Source organism: Eschrichtius robustus, chromosome 12, assembly GCF_028021215.1.
Source record: "Eschrichtius robustus isolate mEscRob2 chromosome 12, mEscRob2.pri, whole genome shotgun sequence".
Lineage (NCBI taxonomy): Eukaryota > Metazoa > Chordata > Mammalia > Artiodactyla > Eschrichtiidae > Eschrichtius > Eschrichtius robustus.
This window is the reverse complement of record NC_090835.1, coordinates 87363174-87384568: the sequence shown is the minus strand read 5'-3', so window position 1 is coordinate 87384568 and position 21395 is coordinate 87363174. Positions and strand designations below refer to the sequence as shown.

Genomic DNA, 21395 nt, shown 5'->3' with positions numbered 1-21395 from the left:
CACCATCTCCTTTGCCTCACTCCAACACATGATAAGATGAGGTGGTAAGAGGTAGAACTGGAGTCATACATGAATTCCACTGGGAATTGAAAATTCAAAATTGTCCTTTATTTTGAGGGTATAGACAGACAGTTTTGTTGTTTCTGAATTTTAGTCCCAAATACGGTCAGTTTAAGCTATTACTCCTCCCTGTACTCTGTATGTAATGCAATGGGGAGGCTCCAAAAGGATCCAATGCCTACAGCAGAGCAAAGACAATAACTCCTTCCAGGTTTCCATTCATTATTTGCCTTAGCATCAAAAATTCCTGGAAATCTTAAAGAAAAAAGAAAATCTTGGAATTCTAGAGATGGTCCAATGGCTATCATCACCACCAGGCCAAAGGGTCACATGAATATCCACTTTATTCCTTTTCCCCCCAGCTTTACTGAGATATAACTGACAAATAAAATTGTAAGGTATTTAAAGTGTACACTATGACAGTTTGATATATGTATACACTGTGAAAGGACTCCTGAACATCTGCTTTATTCTAACACAAGTGTAGGGGAAATGCTTTTTCTTAGTACAGTGGAGGCAAAAATGGAGTTTTCAGAACAATGCTTTTATTTAAGAATTAAGGGAAAACAAAAACATTAAAGCATAGGAATACATTGACTGAATACAAGTGTCTCGTTTGGTCTGAAATCGTGAAAAAGTCACTCTGACTACTTACCTGAGGTAGATTTAGGTTGGCACTGTTTCAAGAGAACCTCCATCCATCCCAGAAGTTACCTTCTAGTTTTGGTTACAGGCTCCCAAGTGGTCCTTTCCAACCTCAGGTTATTCTATATGAGTAATACCAACACCTTTTTCCCCCCATGGTTAAAAGCCCTCAGACCTGTTTCATACCCCCAAAGTTCTCTGTCTGAGGGATGGTCCATTCTTAATTTACTTAAAGACTAGAGACAATTACCAGGAAGATTAGTTGAAAGAAGGGGCAAGTCATTGCCCTGCCAAAGATACAAACTCTGTTCCCTTCTCCAAGTTCTCTCTAATGACTAACAAGTAGCCATAAGGACTAATTTTCATCACCACCAAGCCATACACCCAATACTATTTTAAGAATTACAATTGTCAAACATATACTAGTGATAGGCATGATTTTCACCAAAGAGAAACAAATACATCTTGTGTGTTTTATCACACCGAGCAACTATTTATGGTATAAGAGCTATTTATGAAAATTACTAAAATACATCCGATCAAATAAACTTCTAGGACCTGTTTTCTAAAAGAAGAAAGAAAAAAACACCCTAGAATCAGATTCCTTATTATCACTATGAGCTATATCCTCTGACCCTAAGATTATCAAGGTCATCAACCAGTCATCAGGATCAAAGCTTAGAGCCATACACAAGGTGGCAGTGCAACAGTTGGCCACCGCCATGAGTCCGAACACCAACGCTCTCTGGAGTTCAGGATTTGCTAAGATAAACCAGACTCAAAATACTTATTCACCAAGCCTACAGTCCCAAATACTGTAGAAGTCTTAAGTATTTATATTAAATGTCTTTTAATCTGAGGGAAGAAAAAAACCTCAGAAGTGTCCACTTACAGATCCCTAGGTTAATTAGAGTATTTCTGGAGAATATTAAAGGTAATCATAATTATTCTGTTAAGTTAGAGGTAAGTGCTTATCCTTAAACCTCTGATGAATCTGCCAACTACTTTTCCCTTCTAGCATTTAGAATCCTACATTACAAGCGAAATATATACCTTATATTGTGGTGATTGCAGTCTTTTCCCTGGGAATAAAAAGTATTCTCTCTCCTTGGCAGAACCGAAGTAAATGAAAGGCATGTCATTATGCGGCTTGATTTGCTATAAACAGCAGGATAATGGAGTGGAAAAAAAAACACAAAACACCAGCTTTTGAGTCACGATTCTCAAAATCAAAGTCTAGCTTCTCCATTAATAATGCATCATTATGTGTTTTACTCTGTAAAGTTTAAAGCCTACTCAGGCTTAAACCTTTCTTTCAGCTTTCTCTTAATTATTTTGCAAGGAGCTGATGAGGATATCTTACCATTGAAAGAAACATGATAAATGAAGTCACAAAAGTATGGGTACTAGCAAAAATCATAACTATTATCCTGGAATGTGCATCTCTGAGTTGAGAAGAAATGAATCTCTAAAGCTGAAACTGCAAATACCAGTAATAATTTGAAAGATTTTAGGGAAAGGAAACTTGTGAGGGTATGCCTCAACTCACAAGTAAAAAGCTGAGTATTCTACCTCGTTATGAGGTTGGCCCTCCAAAGGGGAAGCCTTGGGAAGAGTTTTGATCTACGATAACTACTCCCTAGCTGCTTAGTTCTTTTCACAACCAGCAAAAGGTTCCCATGCTGCTATCAACACACTAGTCCCCATTCCAGCCAAGACTTACAAAATCGACAGAGGCAAAGTAAATGTACTTCTTTCCCCCAACAGTAACACATGCCACACCATCTATCTCAAGGTTACAGTCCTTTTCTTTATTGGAGTTCCAAATTTTAAAAACTGTAAGTAAAGCAATCATTAAGTGGTTCAGATAAAAGAAAAGCATCTTTACCTGAGTTTCCCATCAGGCCTACTCTGACCTGCCCTAGCTCCTCCCAGAAAAAGTTTCTGGGTATCTAAAAAAAAGTTTACATATTGACTCATTAAAAGTCATCTCTACTATACGGGTCAACTAACTATGAGAACAGTTCTTCTCATACCTATTAAATGTACAGAGTCCACAGTTAGATCTCTTACTAGAACAAAATTATCTGCAGAGTAGGTTCTTTGGGGCACAATAAGGTAGGGATTTCCTGCAAGGCTTTTTTTTAGACTCAAGGTTATTTATAGGGTTTTTCACTTACGTGAGTTCCCCAGTATACCACAAAAACCAATCACTGACAGAAGTTTTTCTCATTCAGAGAATTCATAAGGTCTTTCCTCAGATTGTTTTTTTTTTTTTTGGGGGGGGGTGCAAACCCAAGAAGGCTCTCCACCTAATGCTTTTGCCACCTTCAAGGTAAATATAGAAATTTTCACCTGTATGGCTTCTCTGATAGGTAAGAAAGTCATAGTTCTGTTAGAAGCTTTCTTCACACTTGTGGGGGTCTCTCCCCAGTGGGGCGTTCTGACGTCCAATGAAATGTGCACACTCTCTGAAGCACTGTTGACACAGGGTATTAAAAATGCTGTCCACCAATGTGAATTCTCTTGGAATGAGAAGAGGTGACCATTGCTAGAAAGCTTTCTCACATTCACCAAATTTGTAAGGTTTCCCACCTGTATGAATCCTCTTGTGGGTGATCAGATACAAGCTTGGACTAAAGGTTTTCCCAAACTCAGAGCATTTGTAAGGTTTCCCATTGGAGTGGTTGATAAGGTTCTGTAAGGACAGCTCTCTGGGCAAACCATTTCTCAACTTCCTACAACTGCAGATTCTCTGGTCCCCAGTGAAATCTGAGCTCTGAGGAAAGTCTGAGATTTGCTTAGAGTTCTTCATCTTAAGGAGTTCTCTTACACTGTAAATACATTTTTTATGGCATTATAACTTCTTGTCTGGTCAAGACATTTGTGAGGCTTCTGATGCATGGGGAGGGCTGAGCTCAAGACCTTTTTCACCCACATCACAGATATATGGTTTTTCACCGATGTGGATTGTCTGATGTTGAAGAAGGGCTGAGCTCTGGTGAAAGCTTTTATCACAGACACCGTATTTATAATGCAGCTCCTCTGTCTGAGTTCTCATTTTCTGTTGGGCAACAAAGTCCATGCCCAGGAGGAAGCCACTCTCACATGCAGACCACTGATGTGGTTTCTCTTCCATGTGAATTCTTTGATGCACAATAAGGTCTGAACTACAGCTGAAACTTTTCTCATATTCCAGGCATTTAAAAGTGTGAGTGTGAGTTGCCTGGTGCCTGATTAGGTTGGCGCTCCGAGTAAAACTTCGCATACATTCTAAGCATTTATACGGCTTCTCACCTGTGTGGACTCTCTGGTGTACAATAAGGTCTGATTTCTGGCCAAAGCATTTCTCACAGGCACCACACTTATAGGGCTTCTCCCCAGTATGAACTCTTTTATGAACAATGAAGGCTGAACGGTGTCGGTAACTTTTCTCACACTTATTACATTTGTAGGGCCTTTCACCAGTATGAGTTCTCTGGTGGCTAATAAGATCTGATTTCCCACTAAAAGCTTTTTCACACTCCAGACACTTAAATGGTTTCTCACCTGTGTGAGTTCTTCGGTGTCTTATGAGGTTTGTACTTCGGCTGAAGCATTTGTCACACTCACTACATAGATACGGTTTCTCGCCTGTATGGCTTCGCTGGTGGACAAGCAGATCAGAGCTCTGACCAAAATTCTTGCCACAAATATCACATGTATAGAATTTTTTACCTGCATGTGTTCTCTGGTGTCCTGAAAGGGCTAAGTGGTGCCAAAAGCTCTTCTCACATTTGCTACATTTATAAGGTTTCTCATAATTGTGGATCCTCTGGTGTGAAATAAGATCTGAGCTTTGGATGAAGGTTTTCTCACACATATCACATCTATAAGGTTTCTCCCCAGTATGGGTTCTCTCACACATAATAAGAGCTAAGTTTTCACAGAAGTTTTGCTCACGTTCAAGGCACTGGTATATTTGATCATCTATTTGAGCAATCTCATGCACATGAATAAAAATCTTTTTACCCTTCTGAGGGCATACATGATATATTTTCCTTTTTTGAGTTCTCTGATTATACCTCTCTTCTGAAGTGTACATTTTCTATGGCTCTCTCCTAGGGAGTTTTCCACTGGTCTTCCTGACCCATCATTTTCTTCACAGTCATTTTCTCGATGAGAACTTGAAAGATACATCTGTTTTAGGCCTTTCAGTCATGAGCAGCTCCTCTCTGCAAGTTTCCAGCATCATATATACTAATTCTTTACTTGGTATTTCCAACCCTGTGAGACAAAGAAGAAGTATTATTTATATTCATTTAACTAAGAAAAAAATGCTCAAAATTAAAATTGCTGCAGAAAAGACAGAATTTCTGCATCAAAGTCCACAAGTGCTCTAGGTTTTACAGGGGTTGAAAGCAGTTAGTTTTCCTCTTTGCTAGTATAAAACCAATCAGCAACACATACAGGGCAAGTACCAGGAAGAACTGTTTCTTTAATGAACTCAGGTGATCTCAAAACCAGGATTCCTCCTCTTCCTTTGGTTCAACTGAATAATCAAGACGCCTAATAATCAGTACGCCTGCTCATGAAGAAAACAGTCCAAAAGGGGCTATGAGTATGTGTGCAGTCCTTTCTATAGTGAGGTTTGGAAGAAAATGGTTAATGATCATTAGAATTCCCAGTGCAAAGACAGAGAAAGTAAGTTTCTATGACTATCATCCTAGCTGTGTGATGTCAGGTAAGCTACTTAATCACTCTGTATGTAGTTTCCTCATCTATAAAATGGATTAATGATGGAAATTATCTCACATCATTGAGGTGAATAATAAATTAATCACGATCTATCTCATGGTAAGCACTCTGTGTTAGCTATTATAATAACTATTCTTATGATAAAGGGGCCTAAGATTCTGCTTTGATACGGTCGTATGAGCACAAAGCTTGCTCAAAAAGAAAAATCCCAACTTACTGCTGATAAAAAAAAATAGGATGACTTTGCTTCCTATTTTACTGAGAAAATCTAAGGAAGCCAAAAACCAAAAACATAAAAAAAACACTTCCACATGCTCCCACCACATCAACCAACCTCTTCCAAGTGTGGTCATGCACTCTCCATCTTTCCTTCTGTTACCACGGATAACAAACTGCCCCTGCTCAATCTAAGGACAACCTGTCCATTGGTGTACTGGATTCCACCCCTTTTTGCCACAAAGACATCACTCCTGCAATTCTATCCTCTCTCTCCTGCAATATCAATTTGTTCTTTCCTATTGGATCACACTAATCAGCAAACTAGCTGTTACCTCTCTCCTAAAACAAAAGCACTAACAAGAAACTTCTCTCAACCACCTCACGCTCAATCTATTGTCTCACTTCTGTTTCTCTTTACAGCAAAATTCCTCAAAAGAAATCAACCTGTTTATTGTCTTTAATTCTTATTTTCCAAGGTTTCTGGAACATACTCCAATCAAATACCCTCACTACTCCACCAAAACTGCTCCTATTAGAACCTACCAGTCCCTAGGAAATCTGACTCCTAGTTACCACTCCGACACACTTCCCTGCTCTTCTCGTGTGTACTGCACGCTAGTCACCTTGGCTTCCTTGCTGTTGTTCAAACAAGCCAGGTCCATTCCCATTTCAAGGTCTTTGTGCTTGTAGTCTCTCCCTGCTAAAGTGCTCTTCCTTTAGATCTTCAAGGCTCCCTCTCTCACCTCACTCAAATCTTTGGTAAACTGTCATAGTCTCAGTAAAGCCTGACTGACCATCCTATTTTAAATTATGACACACCTCCACCCCAGCTGACCCACACATACAACACTCCTTCTCTCCTTTCCTGTTTTATTTTTCTCAGTAGAATGTAAGCCCCTAAAGGACAAGGATTTTAGTTCATTTCATTTGCTGCTGTTTCCCTAGCACCTGGGACAGTGCCTGGCACAGAGGAGGTATGTTCACATATAATGAGGTACTTTGTAGCTGTAAAACAGGATGAAGATAACCTTTATGAATTGATGTGGAGCAATTTCTAGGATAAACCGTAAATTTTAGAAAGCAACGGTGTAAAAAAGTATGCTACATTTTGTGTAAGAATGAAGTAGAAATGAGAAACTATACATGTATCTATTCATTTGGCCAAAAAGAAACTCAGAAAAGAAGAAACTAATGAGTTTGGTTATCATCACAAGGTAGGTGTAAATGGGATCAAAAGGACAGGAAAATGAAACTGGTACCAAAGGGTGGATGGAAAGAGAGTCATACTTCTGTTAGTATATACATTTTTGTAAAACACACATTTTTACTTTTTAAACTGTTACATTTCACATATTCAACAAATACATAAATACATAAATAAATAGAAAAGCTGGGGGAGAAAAAAATTAAAATGGAATACAAATAAAACAAACAAGTCTGTATTTCAAATTAATAACAAAACCACCCAGGAGGGGGAAAAATAACTCAAATAATTTTATAATACAGTATTAGGATTATATAAACTCAAACTAAAGATAAAAAGGACTATAAACAATTACTGAACTCTAATTAGTAGGAGTTTTCCCCCAGAGTGGAAAAGGTTCACTACTTAATGTATAGCCTAGGAATGAACACATAAATAAATATAACGGCACCCAGATGCTTCACTGTCAGCGAAGGGGGTTACAAACACAGAAAAGGGAAAGGCTAGAATGAACTCTGCATCTGTAGTGTTTAACTGGAATTAGAAGTATCAGTATGAGGTCAAGGTTTCTAAGTATATACAGAAAAAATAGAAATGTGTGTATGTGTGAAAGTGTGTACTTTTTTTCTACTAATGTCTAGCTGAGAGGTCACAGAAACGATGAAATCCCAGTAGTAATGAGCACACCAAGCACTTAGAGCGTGGTTTCTCAACACCATTTCCCATTGAAAGGAATCAAGGCTCACTGGAGAAATGGCTAATTCCAGGGTTTAGAAAGTACAAGATGAACCTGGAACATCTTGTTGTGTCAGAAAATACGGAAGTGCTCAAAAAGAGGTGACAATATGCCAAGTGGACCCAGGAGCCAGGCTGAAGGGGCTGCCACTATACAAATCCGGAACAAACAACATCAAAATAAATAATGGTAGTGATAAATTAGTAACACAATAAGAATCCATGAATCCATACTCATTTAAAAAGTGAATAAATAGTCTGCCGCCGCCATATTGTCTGTGTGAAGAGAGGGGAGAGTGGCCGCCGCCACTGCAGCTTCCACCACAGTTTGAAGGAAACAGTTCTGAAACAAGGTCTTACCCCCAGCTGCCTCTCAACAGAGTGACTGCCATCTCTCCAAACGTCAAGTCCAGCTTTGTCCGCCAACCTGTCTGACATGTCGGGACCCATGCCAAGCAGGGCCAGAGTTTACACAGATGTTAATACGCACAGACCCCGAGAGTACTGGGATTACAAGTCACATGTGGTGGAATGGGGAAATCAAGATGACTACCAGCTGGTTAGAAAATTAGGCCCGGGTAAATACAGTGAAGTATTTGAAGCCATCAACATCACAAATAATGAAAAAGTTGTGTTAAAATTCTCAAGCCAGTAAAGAAGAAGCAAATCAAGCGTGAAATAAAGATTTTGGGGAATTTGCGAGGCGGTCCCAACATCATCTGGCAGACATTGTAGAAGACCCTGTGTCACGAACTCCCGCCTTGGTTTTTGAACACGTAAACAACACAGACTTCAAGCAATTGTACCAGACGTTAACAGACTATGATATTCGATTTTACATGTATGATTCTGAAGGCCCTGGATTACTGTCACAGGATGGGGATTATGCACAGAGATGTAAAGCCCTATAATGTTATGATTGATCATGAGCACAGAAAGCTACGGCTAATAGACCGGGCTTTGGCTGAGTTTTACCATCCTGGCCAAGAACATAACGTCCAAGTTGCTTCCCGATATTTCAAAAGTCCTGAGCTACTTGCAGACTATCAGATGTATGATTATAGTTTGGGTATGTGGAGCTTGGGTTGTATGCTGGCAAGTGTGATCTTCCGAAAGGAGCCATTTTTCCATGGACATGACAATTATGATCAGTTGGTGAGGACAGCCAAGGTTCTGGGGACAGAAGATTTACATGACTATATTGACAAATACAACATTGAATTAGAGCCACGTTTTAACGATATCTTGGGCAGACATTCCTGTAAGCGATGGCAACGCTTTGTCCACAGTGAAAACCAGCACCTGGTCAGCCCTGAGGCCTTGGATTTCCTGGACAAGCTGCTGCGGTATGACCACCACTCATGGCTCACCGCAAGAGAGGCCATGGAGCACCCCTATTTCTACACTGTTGTGAAGGACCAGGCTTGAATGGGCTCATCTAGCATGCCAGGGGGCAGTATGCCTGTCAGCAGCGCCAATATGATGTCAGGGATTTCTTCAGTGCCAACCCCTTCAGCCCTTGGACCTCGGGCAGGCTACACCAGTGATTGCTGCTGCCAACCCCCTCGGGGTGCCTGTTCCAGCTGCCGCTGGCGCTCAGCAGTAATGGCCCCTTCTGTCTCCTGATGCCTGAGCAGAGGCTGGGGAGTCCACTCACTCCCTTGATGCAGCTTGCGCCTGGTGGGGAGGAGTGAAACACTTCAGAAGCACCGTGTCTGAACCGTTGCTTGTGGATTTATAGTAGTTCAGTTATAAAAAAAAATTATAATAGGCTGATATTCTTTTTTTTCTTTCTTTCTTTTTTTTTAACTCGAACTTTTCATAACTCAGGGGAGTCCCTGAAAAATTATCTGCAGGTGGAATATTTCACGGACAAATTTTTTTTCTCCCCTTCCAAATTCAGTTCCTCATCATTAAAGAACAAAGATAAACCAGCCTCAATTCTGGCTGTTACGTTTGGGTGGAGATTTCTTCCCATGCCCACCATTGCTCCCCTACCATCCCACACCTTGATGGGTTTGTATTTCATGTTCTCCTCCAGAGATTACAAAAATGTAGCTTCTTGAAGGGAGGTGGGAAGGAAGGAGGAAGGAAGGATCCAACCTATAAGAGCAGTGTACTGCTAGTCACTTATATCACTTTACTCCAAAAGTGCTTCAGTGGGGTTATACTGGTGAATCTAGTGGAAATGTGTCTTAGTTACAGTGAGATGCTGAAAATCTACCCAAAGTGCAGACAGGTCCTGAAAACGACTGTTCAGTATGAATCATGTCTTATTGACCTAACCTAAATGCAACTCACTTATAATTTAGTTTCAGTTCAGTTTAAAACTTTAATACCATCCCTCCCAGGCTCCTTACCTTGGTCCTCTCCCCTTTCATCTCCCAACATGCTCTATAGCTGGTAGGAGGAGGAAGGCAAAATCTTTTTCAGTTTTCTTTGACTTGGCCCTTTTGAATTCAGTTAGTTACTGGGTATAATTACTGCTTTTTACAAAAGAAAAAAACATTGTCTATGTTGGTTTCATGCTAGCAACTCTTGAAGAGCTAATGAGAGATGTGGCCACTGCATTTTACTTTAAGCTTTCTACCTTCTTTTCCTCCTACCTTCCCCTTCCCTCACATGCCATCCATTGAGAAGACCTGCCCCTCAGTCTTTAAATGTACCTGAGAGGTAGGAGCAGAGCCGCTATCTCCAGTAAAACTGAAATGGTAGACCTGTAATTGTGGGAAAACTAAACTCTCTTGTTACAGCCCTGCCACCCCTTGCTGTCTGTATATATATAATACTTTGTCCTTCATATGTGAAAGATCCAGTGTTGGAATTCTTTGGTGTAAATAAATGTTTGGTTTTATTTATCCCCCCCCCCAAAAAAAGTGAATAAATAGTGAGCGAGAAGGGAAAGTTTTTTCTTATATTAAAAAAGCCAACAATCAAATGTAGAATAAATGATGGAATTAAAGACATCACATGTCCAATGAAGAGTAACAACTGTTTCAGGCAAAAATATAGTGGATGAAAGTTTTATGAGAATCAGGATATTTACAGAATCTGAATATATCTCCCCACTAGATATTTAATAATTACAAAGACAAAAAAAGTAACTTCACAGTATAGAAACCTGGAAGACACCACCTTAACCAAATGATCAGAGTTAACATCACCAGTAACAAGATATATAGTTGCCTCCTAATATGATGCAAAGAGAAGAACAGAACATTACTTCTGTGCTATCTTGCCAAAAATGTATAACCTGAATCTAATCATGAGGAAACATCAGACAAACCCAAACTGAGGAAAATTCTGCCAAATAAATGGCCTAAACTTAAAAAAAAAAGTCTAAAGACAAAGTCTGAGGATATGTTCCACAATAAAGACATGACAATTAAATGAAATGGGTGATGGTGGAATGGATCCTGGACAACAAAAAAAACTTATTTTTCTTTTCCTACAAAGGACGTTAGTGGAACAACTGGCTAAACTCCAATAATGTCTGGCGATCAGATAATAGTATTATATGAATGTTAATTTTTTGACTGTGATAACTGTAATGATAATATAAGAGAACAGCCTTGTCTTCAGGGAATAAACAATTGAGTATTTAGGACCGGCTTTCTCAACTAGAGTTCTGGCAAAGAACGAAGCCCTACAGAAAATGACTTGAGTAACTATTTTTTCAATTCTCCCAAGGATGGCATGTAGCTAGTAGCACTGAACACACATGGGAGAGAAGTTAATTCATTGCATACCTATTACTTCAGGGCTTAGCATGTCTTAGGACTTTAGGGCCTAATTCTCTCGTAGTTTGAGATGAGGTATTATGTCTATAACTTACTCTCAAAAGGTTCAGAAAAAATGTACATATAGGTACATTTATGTATAGAGAAATTAGTATAGACAGACTCATAAAACAAACATAGTAAAATGTAAACATTTAGGGACCGTGGGTGAAGGGTGTATGGGTATTCTTTATATTATTTTACAACTTTTTTGTAAATCTGAAATTACTTCAAAATTTAAATGTATCTTATTTTGTTTTTTAAGAACATGGGAGCTGAGGGCTTCCCTGGTGGCGCAGTGGTTAAGAGTCCACCTGCCAATGCGTGGGACACGGGTTCGAGCCCTGGTCCGGGAGGATCCCACATGCCGTGGAGCAGCTAAGCCCGTGCGCCACAACTACTGAGCCTGTGCTCTAGAGCCCGCAAGCCACAACTACTGAGCCCACTGCCACAACCACTGAAGCCTGCACACCTAGAGCCTGTGCTCCGCAACAGGAGAAGCCACCGCAATGAGCAGCCTGCGCACAATGAAGAGTAGACCCCACTCGCTGCAGCTGGAGAGGGCCAGCGTGCAGCAAGGAAGACCCAATGCAGCCAAAAATAAATAAATTTTAAAAAAAGATATATATATATATAAATTAAAAAAAAAAAAAACATGGGAGCTGAGAGTTAGTATATTGTGATAGTTAAAGCTGAATGTTCAAACTCTGGAATCAGATTTTGGCTCAAATTCCCACTGTGCTCTTTTGTAGCTATGAGAACCTGGGTAAGTTACTTCCTTCAGCTTCAAACTTCAATTTCGATAAAATAACTAAGATACCATTACGTATCTTAAGGAGTTGCCATGGGAACTGAGACACTGTCAATAAAGGACGTGGCTCAATGCCTGGGTCTCAACAGATGCTCAATAAATGGTAGGTTCTATTATTTTCTTAATTCCATCTTCACAGTCACAAAAACACTAACATTTCTTGAGCTCATCCTCTGTGCCTGTCTCTTATGCAAAGCCTTGTTCAAAATCCATTTAAAATAGTTAACTAAATAATAAATAATAATCAGTTAATGATTAATATGAAGATTAAGCAAAAACCAGAAAAACATTTATGGGGAATGCTAGGAGGAAAAGGAAGACTTTAGAATCACAACTAAGTAAAGATATGCATCCATACAGACAAATAGCTACTCTAAGATGCTGGCTGTATGGGAGTTTTGTCTTTTAAAATGTGTATTACTGTTAAGGTCAAAAGGAGAGTAGAGTGGAAATAAACGATTCTGAGCATGGTCATAGCCTGGTAAATGAATTACAATATTCCCTAATTTTATCAGCCCAGGGTATCATATTTGCCCTAAATAGCCAATCAATAGTAGGGCACCAAGGAAAAAAAATTTAAAATAAGGAAAAAATTAAAAATAAGGAAGTCTTTTAGAGGTCAGCACCTAGAAAATAAAATACAGTCTGGTTGTCAAAATTTAAAGTAATCCATGACACTTCCCTAGTTCAAAATACTATAACTGCTTCCTACCACTCTAAAAATAAAACCTAAAGTTTTCACTGCGCTGCATAATGTGGTACCTCTCCCTACCTTCAGCCTCACACAACACATCAGAATCTTTACACTTGCTCCTTCTGCCTAGAATGCTCTCCCCCCAAGTAGCTTGCTCCTTTATTTGATCAAGTCTCTGACTGAAAATTACTTCCTCAAAAAGCGGCACACCCTGACTACTTCATCTAAAATAGCTACGTCCCCTTAGCCTGTTTTACAATATTTCTCTTCATAGCACCTATCATCATCCAACTTTGTGGTATATATCTTATATTTGTTAACTTGTCTCTCTCCTACTAGAATATAACTTCCATTAGGGTTAGGACTTAGTCTTTTGTTCACTGCAATAGTCCTAGCGTCTAGAATACATTTGTTGAATGAATGAAAAATATGAATGAATATCAGAACCAAAAAAGAGCCATCATCATCCTCTAAGCCTCAGTAGCAATATAACAGGCTAGGCTAGTAGCCCTGGCTGGTCCATCTGGCAAACCCAAATATATACTTCAAGTCTTAGCTTCAGGCTACCCTTCGCTAAGAGGTTTCTCTTACCTCTTCCTAGGAAAAGACTGGTTCTCTCTTCCATGGCTAGGATCAGAGTGCACTGAATAGGCAGACAGGTTGAGTACAGAACTTCAAAGCCCAAGGCTATCCTTACAGTTAAAGGATGTAGTGACAAGCAGATAAAGTCGATAAAGTGTTATCTAAAAAACTAGATAATGATTACTGTATCAGGTCCCAGGCTAGGGATTACCTCATTTATTTTTCATTGATTACATGGATTATCTCATTTAATCTTCCCAAGATTGTAAAATAGGTATGAATACCAATGTTTTCGCCTTACAGATAGAAAACCTGATGCTCAGGGCAGTTAAATAACTACGTAAGAACTCACAGCTAGTAAGTAGCAGAGCCAGTATCTAAATCTCCATCTTCTGACTCCAGGGCCTGCTTAAGCATTGGGCATACTGCCTTTTGGGGGCTGCAAATCAATCACAAAGGAATTACTAAAAGCCTATTGTGAATAAACCTGTTGAAAAGGAGGAGAAAATACACTTAAATTGGTAGGACAGGACTCGGTTTTAGCACTCTGCTATCTCAGGAGCTAAGAAAGGGTCATGTATCTTCTTTCCATGTATCTTCTCCCATTCCTCCTTGTCTCCCCCAGTTTCCCTCTCCTCCGGCCTCAAAAATCCACCGTTTATATAGAAACATACAGCCTGGTATGTTACTTACCATAACAACAAAGACTCAAGACTATCTTCCTTTTGGCTCCAAAAGGTCTCTAGTCCATAACTATTCACAACACTCAATTCTTCCCTCTCCTAGAGGAAAAAAAATCAATAATGTAGAAATTTATAATTTTTGTGAAATTTATAACTTTTCTGAGGCTTGGACATCAAAAAATTGGTTCCATTTACTCCCCAGTCTGGTCAGTATCTTTCAACCGTAACTTACCTCTTCCCACCTTTCCTTACATTCTGTTTTCTCCTGCGAGAAGCACCTGCCACTGGTAGCCATCAGTTCCTTCCCAACAGCTCTAGACAAAACATCGAGAATCCCTCTGGGTAATGACTAACCTTAACTTCATAATAAAGCCCTGAGTCCTGTTCTACTTGTTTCAATTTTTACCTCAACCTCTGAGATCAATGACCCATTCTTCTACCACTATAAACCTCAAGATGCAGTTGATAAGGGCATATGATACAAAGCTATATATAATGCCTGTTTCCAAAAATGGTTATGGAATGATTAAACAAACCAGATTTTTCTGCATACAGATTCGATGCAACATGACCAATCTCTGCCTTAAAGATAGGGGTGGGCGGTGGGTGGAGAACATTCAACGTCCTTGTTTTGTTTTTTCCCCCCAAAGTGAAAGATACACTTAGATCACTTAGAAAAGTGCCTGGCAGTGTTTACTATTATCTGCAGGAACGATAGTACTAAGCTTCTCTTCCTTCAACTTTTCATTGACCTCCTTTCAGTCGCCGTCAGGCGGGGGGGTCCCAGACCCTGCTCTGTTGCGAGGACCAGAGGCTGCTCCTACCAGGCGGAGGCCGAGGGGGTCTCCGGTCCCGCAGAACCCCTCCCCCGATCCCTGGGTCCCGCAGGCCATGCCCCTCCCAGGCCCCGCGGGCCGCGCTTACCACGGCAGCAGCCGGCGCCGCCTCTCCGCCTGGGACGGCACTTCCGGTTACTCTCCGGACACTCGGGTTTGGGTTTCCCGGCGGCCGCAGGCTCCGGGCGGTAAACCTAAGGGCCCACCTTCGGGAAAAGAAGGAAAGCCAACCTGGGAGGCCGACGAGAGCCAGAAGCAGTCCCCTTTGCGTGGCTCGGCGAGGGCAGTTGGGGCCAGGCCATCCAGGGGGCGCTTTAAGGGCCGACAAGGCCGGGTACCCGAGCCCTTTCAGCCAAACTGGGAAGCGGCCGGCGCAGCCCCGCCCCCTCGAATCACATGATCACCCCCTGTTCAGCCACTAGGGCGCTCCACCCCCGGCCTCTGGGCCAATAGGGGCCGAGCCTCTGGACAGGGGGCGGGGCTCTGGGGCGCCTGCGCTCCGGGGCCCTTGGTGTTTCGGGGCGGAGCAGTGGAGGACTTTATTTAGGGATCCTTTCTGATGCTACGGACGTCTGGGGGTGACGAGAGGACCCCACTGCCACCTTGTCTAAGAAGAAGCAACCCTGTTTATATTACAGTTTCCGACTTATGTTCTCTTTCCTGAAGGCTGTTAAAAGAGGACTCGAGGCAGGAGGAGCCTCAGAAGACATGGATGCCACCGACCCAGTGGAAAACACCCCGAAGGATCTGGAAGAAATGGAGGATCCCAAAACACAGTGGAAGCGCTCCGTCACCCAAGATGTGGCCAGAGAGATGAATGAAATGCTTTAAAGGGGGGATAGTGTTGGCTTTGTGTGGGTAGAGAAAACTGCAGAGGAGGATAGGACTGCTCTGATTGTAGGTTTCCCAGTCCTTCCTGATTGTTTATGGGCTGGAATCAACTTAAGTAATCACCTATGTTTGGGTTGGAGCAGAAATGAGATTTCCTTCAGAGAGAAGTAAATATACCTATATCTACATCTCCCCTTGCTCAGTTGTTCAATGAAAAAAAAGTTTCCTAAAACCCCTCAGACATCAAAGGGGAAGGATTAGTACTAGGAATATAGAGGACAAAAAACTGGGTAATGAGACCAAGAACTTGGATTGGGAGAAAAATACTGAGTTTAGGGAGTGGTGAGAGTATCATCAGGGTCATAACAGTCGTTTATTCAAGATTAACTAATCATGTTCCTAATTCTGGAATTCTTCCCCAGAGTAGTTGCAGCTTAGTTTCATGTTTGTTTTTAATCAAAACTTCCAAGTAAGGCCCAAATATTCTATCCAGAGCCTTCTTAATATTTGAAATAATTTTTAATAACTTTAGAGTATGTGATATGTTCCAGACATTGTTCTCATCATTTTACACGTATTATCCCTTTAACTTGTAACAAAAATTCTATGAGTGATGAATTGGGAGATTGGGATTGACATATATACACTATGTATAAAATGGATAACTAATAAGAACCTGATATATAAAAAAATAAAATAAAATTCAAAAAAAATTCTATGAGATTGTTTATTATTATTTTTATCTTAGGAGAAAACTGGTGCAGGAAGAGATTGAGTACCTTGCCCAAGATCACACATTTAGTAACTAGTGAAGCTGAAATATGAACATTCATACCAGAGCCTGTGCTTGCCATCATTGTACTTATAGGGCTGTATCAATAGTGGTGACTGTATAGTGGAAAAGTACTGAGTTCTGATTCCTGCACTGTGTATAGGAAGGTCTCAATAATTGTTGAATTGAACTCTTCAGCTTTTTCTTTGAAGATACATTGACCCAAGCAAAGAGCTCATTTTATTCATTGTTTCATTCACTCAACACATGTTTATTGAGCACTTCCAATTCACCTGACACGATGCTAAGTATTAGGAATTTAAAGGCAGTAAAGAATCAGTCCCATTCCTCTAACGGTTCACAGCCTACTACGGAGAGAGCAAGTGGTGTGATAGAGGTAGAAGTTACATAAGGTAGTGTGGGAGCAGAGAGAAGGAGCACTTGTTTGAGAAAGGGTCAGAAATGACTCTGTAGAACGTGGGGCATGAGGTAAGGCTTGAAGGAATGGCAGCAAGGAGTTGAAGATGGGACTGGAATGGAAGATGGGAAATAGGTCAGAGGTGTTTTAATGTGATTTCAGTTAATGGACTTTATCTGGTAAGAAATGGGAATCCATTCATGGAGTAGCTCAATTATCCCCAATCTTAAAATCTTTAGAAGGATGATTTTATTTTAGTTTTACATATAGAGAGAAGCAAAACAGGAAGCCTGGAGGCAAGGATAAAGCATAAGGTAGAGTAGCCTGAAAATTAGGAAAATGAAAAAAATGGGTCATGGCAACCAAGGGAGGAGAGGTTCAATTAAAAGGTTATTGAGAGCAATGTCAAAGAGATCAGATGAGATGTCACCAAAGAACATTGGATAAAGTTTACATGAGAATTACTATGTTCTAAGTGCTGTTATAGGCACTTTATAGTATTAGCTCACTTAATCATCCAACAACCCTGTGTGCTTTAATTCTCACAATAACCCCATATTATAGATGAGGAAGATGAGGTACAAGGAGGATAAGTAATTTGGGCAAAATCATGCAACTGATAAGAGGCAGAATGGGGATTTAAACACTGGGAGTCTGGCTTCTGAGTCTGTGTTTGTTACCACTACCCTATCCTGCCTCTCTAAAGAGGCTCTGCGGAGTTTAGAAAAAAAAGAGGTTTTTTTCTTTAGTAAGGGCAGCTTCTGCGGAGTGTGGTGGAAAGGGAAGTAGAGAATGCAGGTAGCATCATCTTTTCTTTCAGAAGCTTGGCTATGAAGAAGAACAAAGAAAGACCATCTCTAGCATGGAACACAGGACTTAAGCAGTGAGCAGGGCCTAGGGCTTCAGGGTGGGGGAGATTTTAATATGTTGCTAAAGGAAACAAGTTCATAGAAAGGATGAGGATTCAGGAAAGGAGTATATGATGTAAAGAGGCCACTTAGGAGACAGGAGAGGCTGAGGTCTGCAGTACGAAGAAGAACTAGCCTTGAATGGGAGAAGGAATCTGAGATCAGAGCAGGAAAATATATCTGTGTTGCTTTGGTCTTGTTCAGAAAACCTTACTTTTAGAATTTGGAGGGAGGAACCCCAACTAGCCATAGATACTGTATTCATCAGGCTCCCATCTATTCTATTACTCATTCGCCAGAACCCTGATTCAGAGGATTTTTCTCATAAGAAATAATCTTCTGTCTGATTGAATCCAAAGATAAAAATCAGTAATATATTTTTAGAAAATAAATCACCATGTTCACGTTTCAACAATTCCAGTAGGATAGCATTGCTGTTCTTCAGCTCCCGATTTCCTAGGGTATCTCAGATTTTGCCACTGAAGGATAACCAAGCAAGAGGAGAATGAACAAGTACCTCAAAGTGGCTTCTCACAGTTGGAAAGTTAATTGGGGTGTCTCATTTTATCTTTAAAACTCATGCAATTTGCATTCTACCCTGTGATCTAGTTGGCACTGGAAATAGAAAATTAAAAAAATTCGTTCCTATCTATCATTAATAAATCATAGTTGAAAAACGACATAGATATTTGCCTAGTTCAGAGGTGGCAAATCTATGGGGTAAATTACTAGTTTCCTGCCCCATATCCATGGCACTAACACCAATCAGTTGTGAATTCTCTTTTCCACTTTACAAAAACTTAAGCTCAGGTACCTTCTCAATACAATATCCACTGTCAGTCAATCAGGATGGATTTTGCTTTGCTACCCCTGTGCATGAGAGAAGTTTAATTCAATAGCATATGAACTAGAGGAAAGATCTGTACAAAGTACCATAAGAATGTTGAAGGAAGTGGGTTATTCTGTCTGGAGGGATCAGAGGAGACTTTACAAAAAGAGATAGGCAGTCTATGGCTGTTATGATTGCTTTGTTCCACAACTCTTCAGAGAGCCAGGTTTCTTCCAGTTCATTGTCCCCTATTCCTTGGAATGTTGCTTTTATCTGGTAGGTAGAATTCTAACCATCACATTCACATTTGAGACAGAAAGATGGTGGAAGAGACAAAGAAGAAAAGGCAAAGGGCATGTGACAGCTTTTAGTAAAGGAAGTTTCCAAGAAGCTGCCACACAATCATTCCACCTGCATCTCATTGGCCAGATCTCAGTCACACTGTCACATGGAGTAACAAGTACTAATCCTATGGATGAAGGTGCATATGGATATTACATGGGAATCTGGGATGGGGGGAAGGAAGAAGGGAAGTTGCTTTGTTAAATACTGGATTAAATCAAGTGGTCTATTTTTCATTTTCTGCATGACTCTTGTAGCTATAACCCCCCCCCCATAATATGCATGTTCATCTTCTTCCATAGGAATAGAACCCAATATTTTTGGAAAGCATATGGTCAGCAGAATAAAAATTAACTCCCTTGCAGTTACAGAGCATAATGAGACAATGATAGTCACTAAATAAGAAGGGTAACAAAGGTAAGGAAATCTGGAGAGAATCAGCTTGAAGAAGCAAAAAATGAAGTTGGTAGTATGGAGGGCCCAGTAGATAAAGAGGGAGTGAATTATGTGAAGAGGGCAGAACTTCCTTTGGGAAATCTGATGAAAAGCCACCAGGGATTTGGCCATATCTGAAGTCTCCTTTTAAAAGAGCTCAAGTGGAGGGAGCTAGCTCAAGTCTGGAGGGGAGAAACAGCAGAGGGAAATTTCTGAGTGTGTCTTGTTTTATCCTGTTAGTGGCTCCATTCCTTCCTTACCAGAACATGTTTCTCTCCCAAGGAGAACTCAAGGAACTAAGTTGAGTTTCTGTCTTGGCCCTCAACCTCGTGGCTCCCCTCTTGCTGAAATAGACTTCTATCTCCCCTTACTGAGTACAAATCTTGTTCTTAGACACTGACATTTAGCAGTGTCTGGGACATCTGTTTTGAACATGATCTTTGGCTTTCCCCTGGTGCAAAGGGTAAGCAAGATCACTTACCCTTTGCAACCCGGGACGGCTATAGAGAGAGTGGTTAATTTGTTGCAGGCTAGGTCTTTATTAGGTGGGTATTACTGACTCAAGCCTATATACACAGATGCTTTGATTGCCCTAATTTTCAAAAAAAGTTCTCCTCCTATGCTTGAGGAGGTCTATCATAAATCTCAAGTATAATCTTCTGCCTCAAGTGTCTTCAGGTTGTTTTTCTAACTTAAAATTTTTTCAACAAATGGTTGCCACTTTTTTTTTTTGGCATGAGTTTTGAGTTAAACAAAACCAAACCAAACCAAACCGAGATGAGCACGTTGCATCAGTCCTCCAGGTAGCCCCCAGACAGGTTAGAACAGACCTATATGATAATTTGAGAACAAGGACTGTTCTGCTTTCTTTGGAATCAGGCAGCAGGCTCCCACACTGGGAACACACACTTCTGTCTTTAAGTCTGCTGCTGAGCCAGAGGGGGAGTGGGGCAAGAGCAAGTAAACATGCCACAAAGATTCCTACCATATTTTAGTTGACTTTTTCTTGATTCAGCTTTCATTGGTTGCTGTAAAGTTTGGACTACCTTCCAGAATTCTCAATTAGCTTTCACATTTTCTGCTTGTTTTTAAATGTTTTTGTCAAGGGACAGGAACTTAGAGCTGCCTGCTCTGCTTCCTTGCCCCAAATGTTTTTATAGAGCATCTCAAACTCTTCCAAAGAAATTCTGCAATATTAATTCACAAAACATGTGAACATAACTGAAGAATCCTTCCCCTTCTGCAGGCTGAGGAACAATATTCTTAGGTTAATAAAAACTTTTGTGCTTTTGTTGGTGTGTTGTTGATATTGATGTTTGCTGATGTGTTTAAGACAACAGAAACCTTCAAAACAAATAAAGAAGAACCTTTGGAATTTGGGGGATAAGGAAGAAAAAAGAAAAAGAAAAATCAGGTAAAACATAGTAGAGAAATAAGTTAGGGCTCAACAGATTGTTTTGTAAGCTGATACATGGGCTCTTCTTTTTAGAGAACAATTATGTATTAACTCAACATCAGCCTAGCCAATGATCTAGGTATACAGCCTGAACACAATTGGGGCAAACAGTTTTAATTTACTCATTCAGCTAATATGTATCAGACACTAACTGAGGGGCTATGCATGTGACGGACATCATGCCCCAAAATTGCTCTGAATGAAAGAAGTGGCAGTTCTCAAGAGAGACATGATTGTAGAATCCTTTGTATTCCCTGAAAGGGGTGTGAGTCAGTTCTTTATGGCTCCTTTAACAAATTACCATGTACTTAGTAGATTAAACAATACAAATTTCTTATCTTACAGTTCTGTAGTTCAGAAGTCTAATTCAGGGCACACTGGGTTAAAATCAAGGTGTTTGCAGTGCTGCATTCCTTTCT

At 40.4% G+C, this 21395-nt stretch overlaps 1 protein-coding gene and 1 pseudogene across 3 annotated transcripts; one reads left to right on the top strand and one right to left on the bottom strand.

The window, feature by feature from the left end:
* Window positions 1–588: 588 nt before the first annotated feature.
* ZNF322 (zinc finger protein 322) lies at window positions 589–15362 on the bottom strand. 3 transcript variants are annotated; one of them, XM_068558383.1, is made up of 4 exons: window positions 15074–15362; window positions 14382–14463; window positions 14160–14248; window positions 589–4971 (listed from the first exon to the last, which is right to left on the bottom strand). In XM_068558383.1, the coding sequence occupies exon 4, from the start codon at window positions 4787–4789 to the stop codon at window positions 3581–3583; it is 1209 nt and encodes a 402-aa protein (XP_068414484.1). In that variant the 5' UTR covers window positions 4790–4971; window positions 14160–14248; window positions 14382–14463; window positions 15074–15362; the 3' UTR covers window positions 589–3580. The 3 variants fall into 3 exon arrangements, with proteins under 3 accessions (XP_068414484.1, XP_068414485.1, XP_068414486.1); XM_068558384.1 differs by lacking the exon at window positions 14382–14463; XM_068558385.1 differs by lacking the exons at window positions 14160–14248; window positions 14382–14463.
* LOC137773366 (casein kinase II subunit alpha pseudogene) lies at window positions 7906–9228 on the top strand (annotated as a pseudogene).
* Window positions 15363–21395: the final 6033 nt, after the last annotated feature.

Excerpts from the sequence above, each read along its gene's own strand:
- ZNF322 (XM_068558383.1), bottom strand. The coding sequence starts at position 4,789 with ATGTACACTTCAGAAGAGAGGTATAATCAGAGAACTCAAAAAAGGAAA.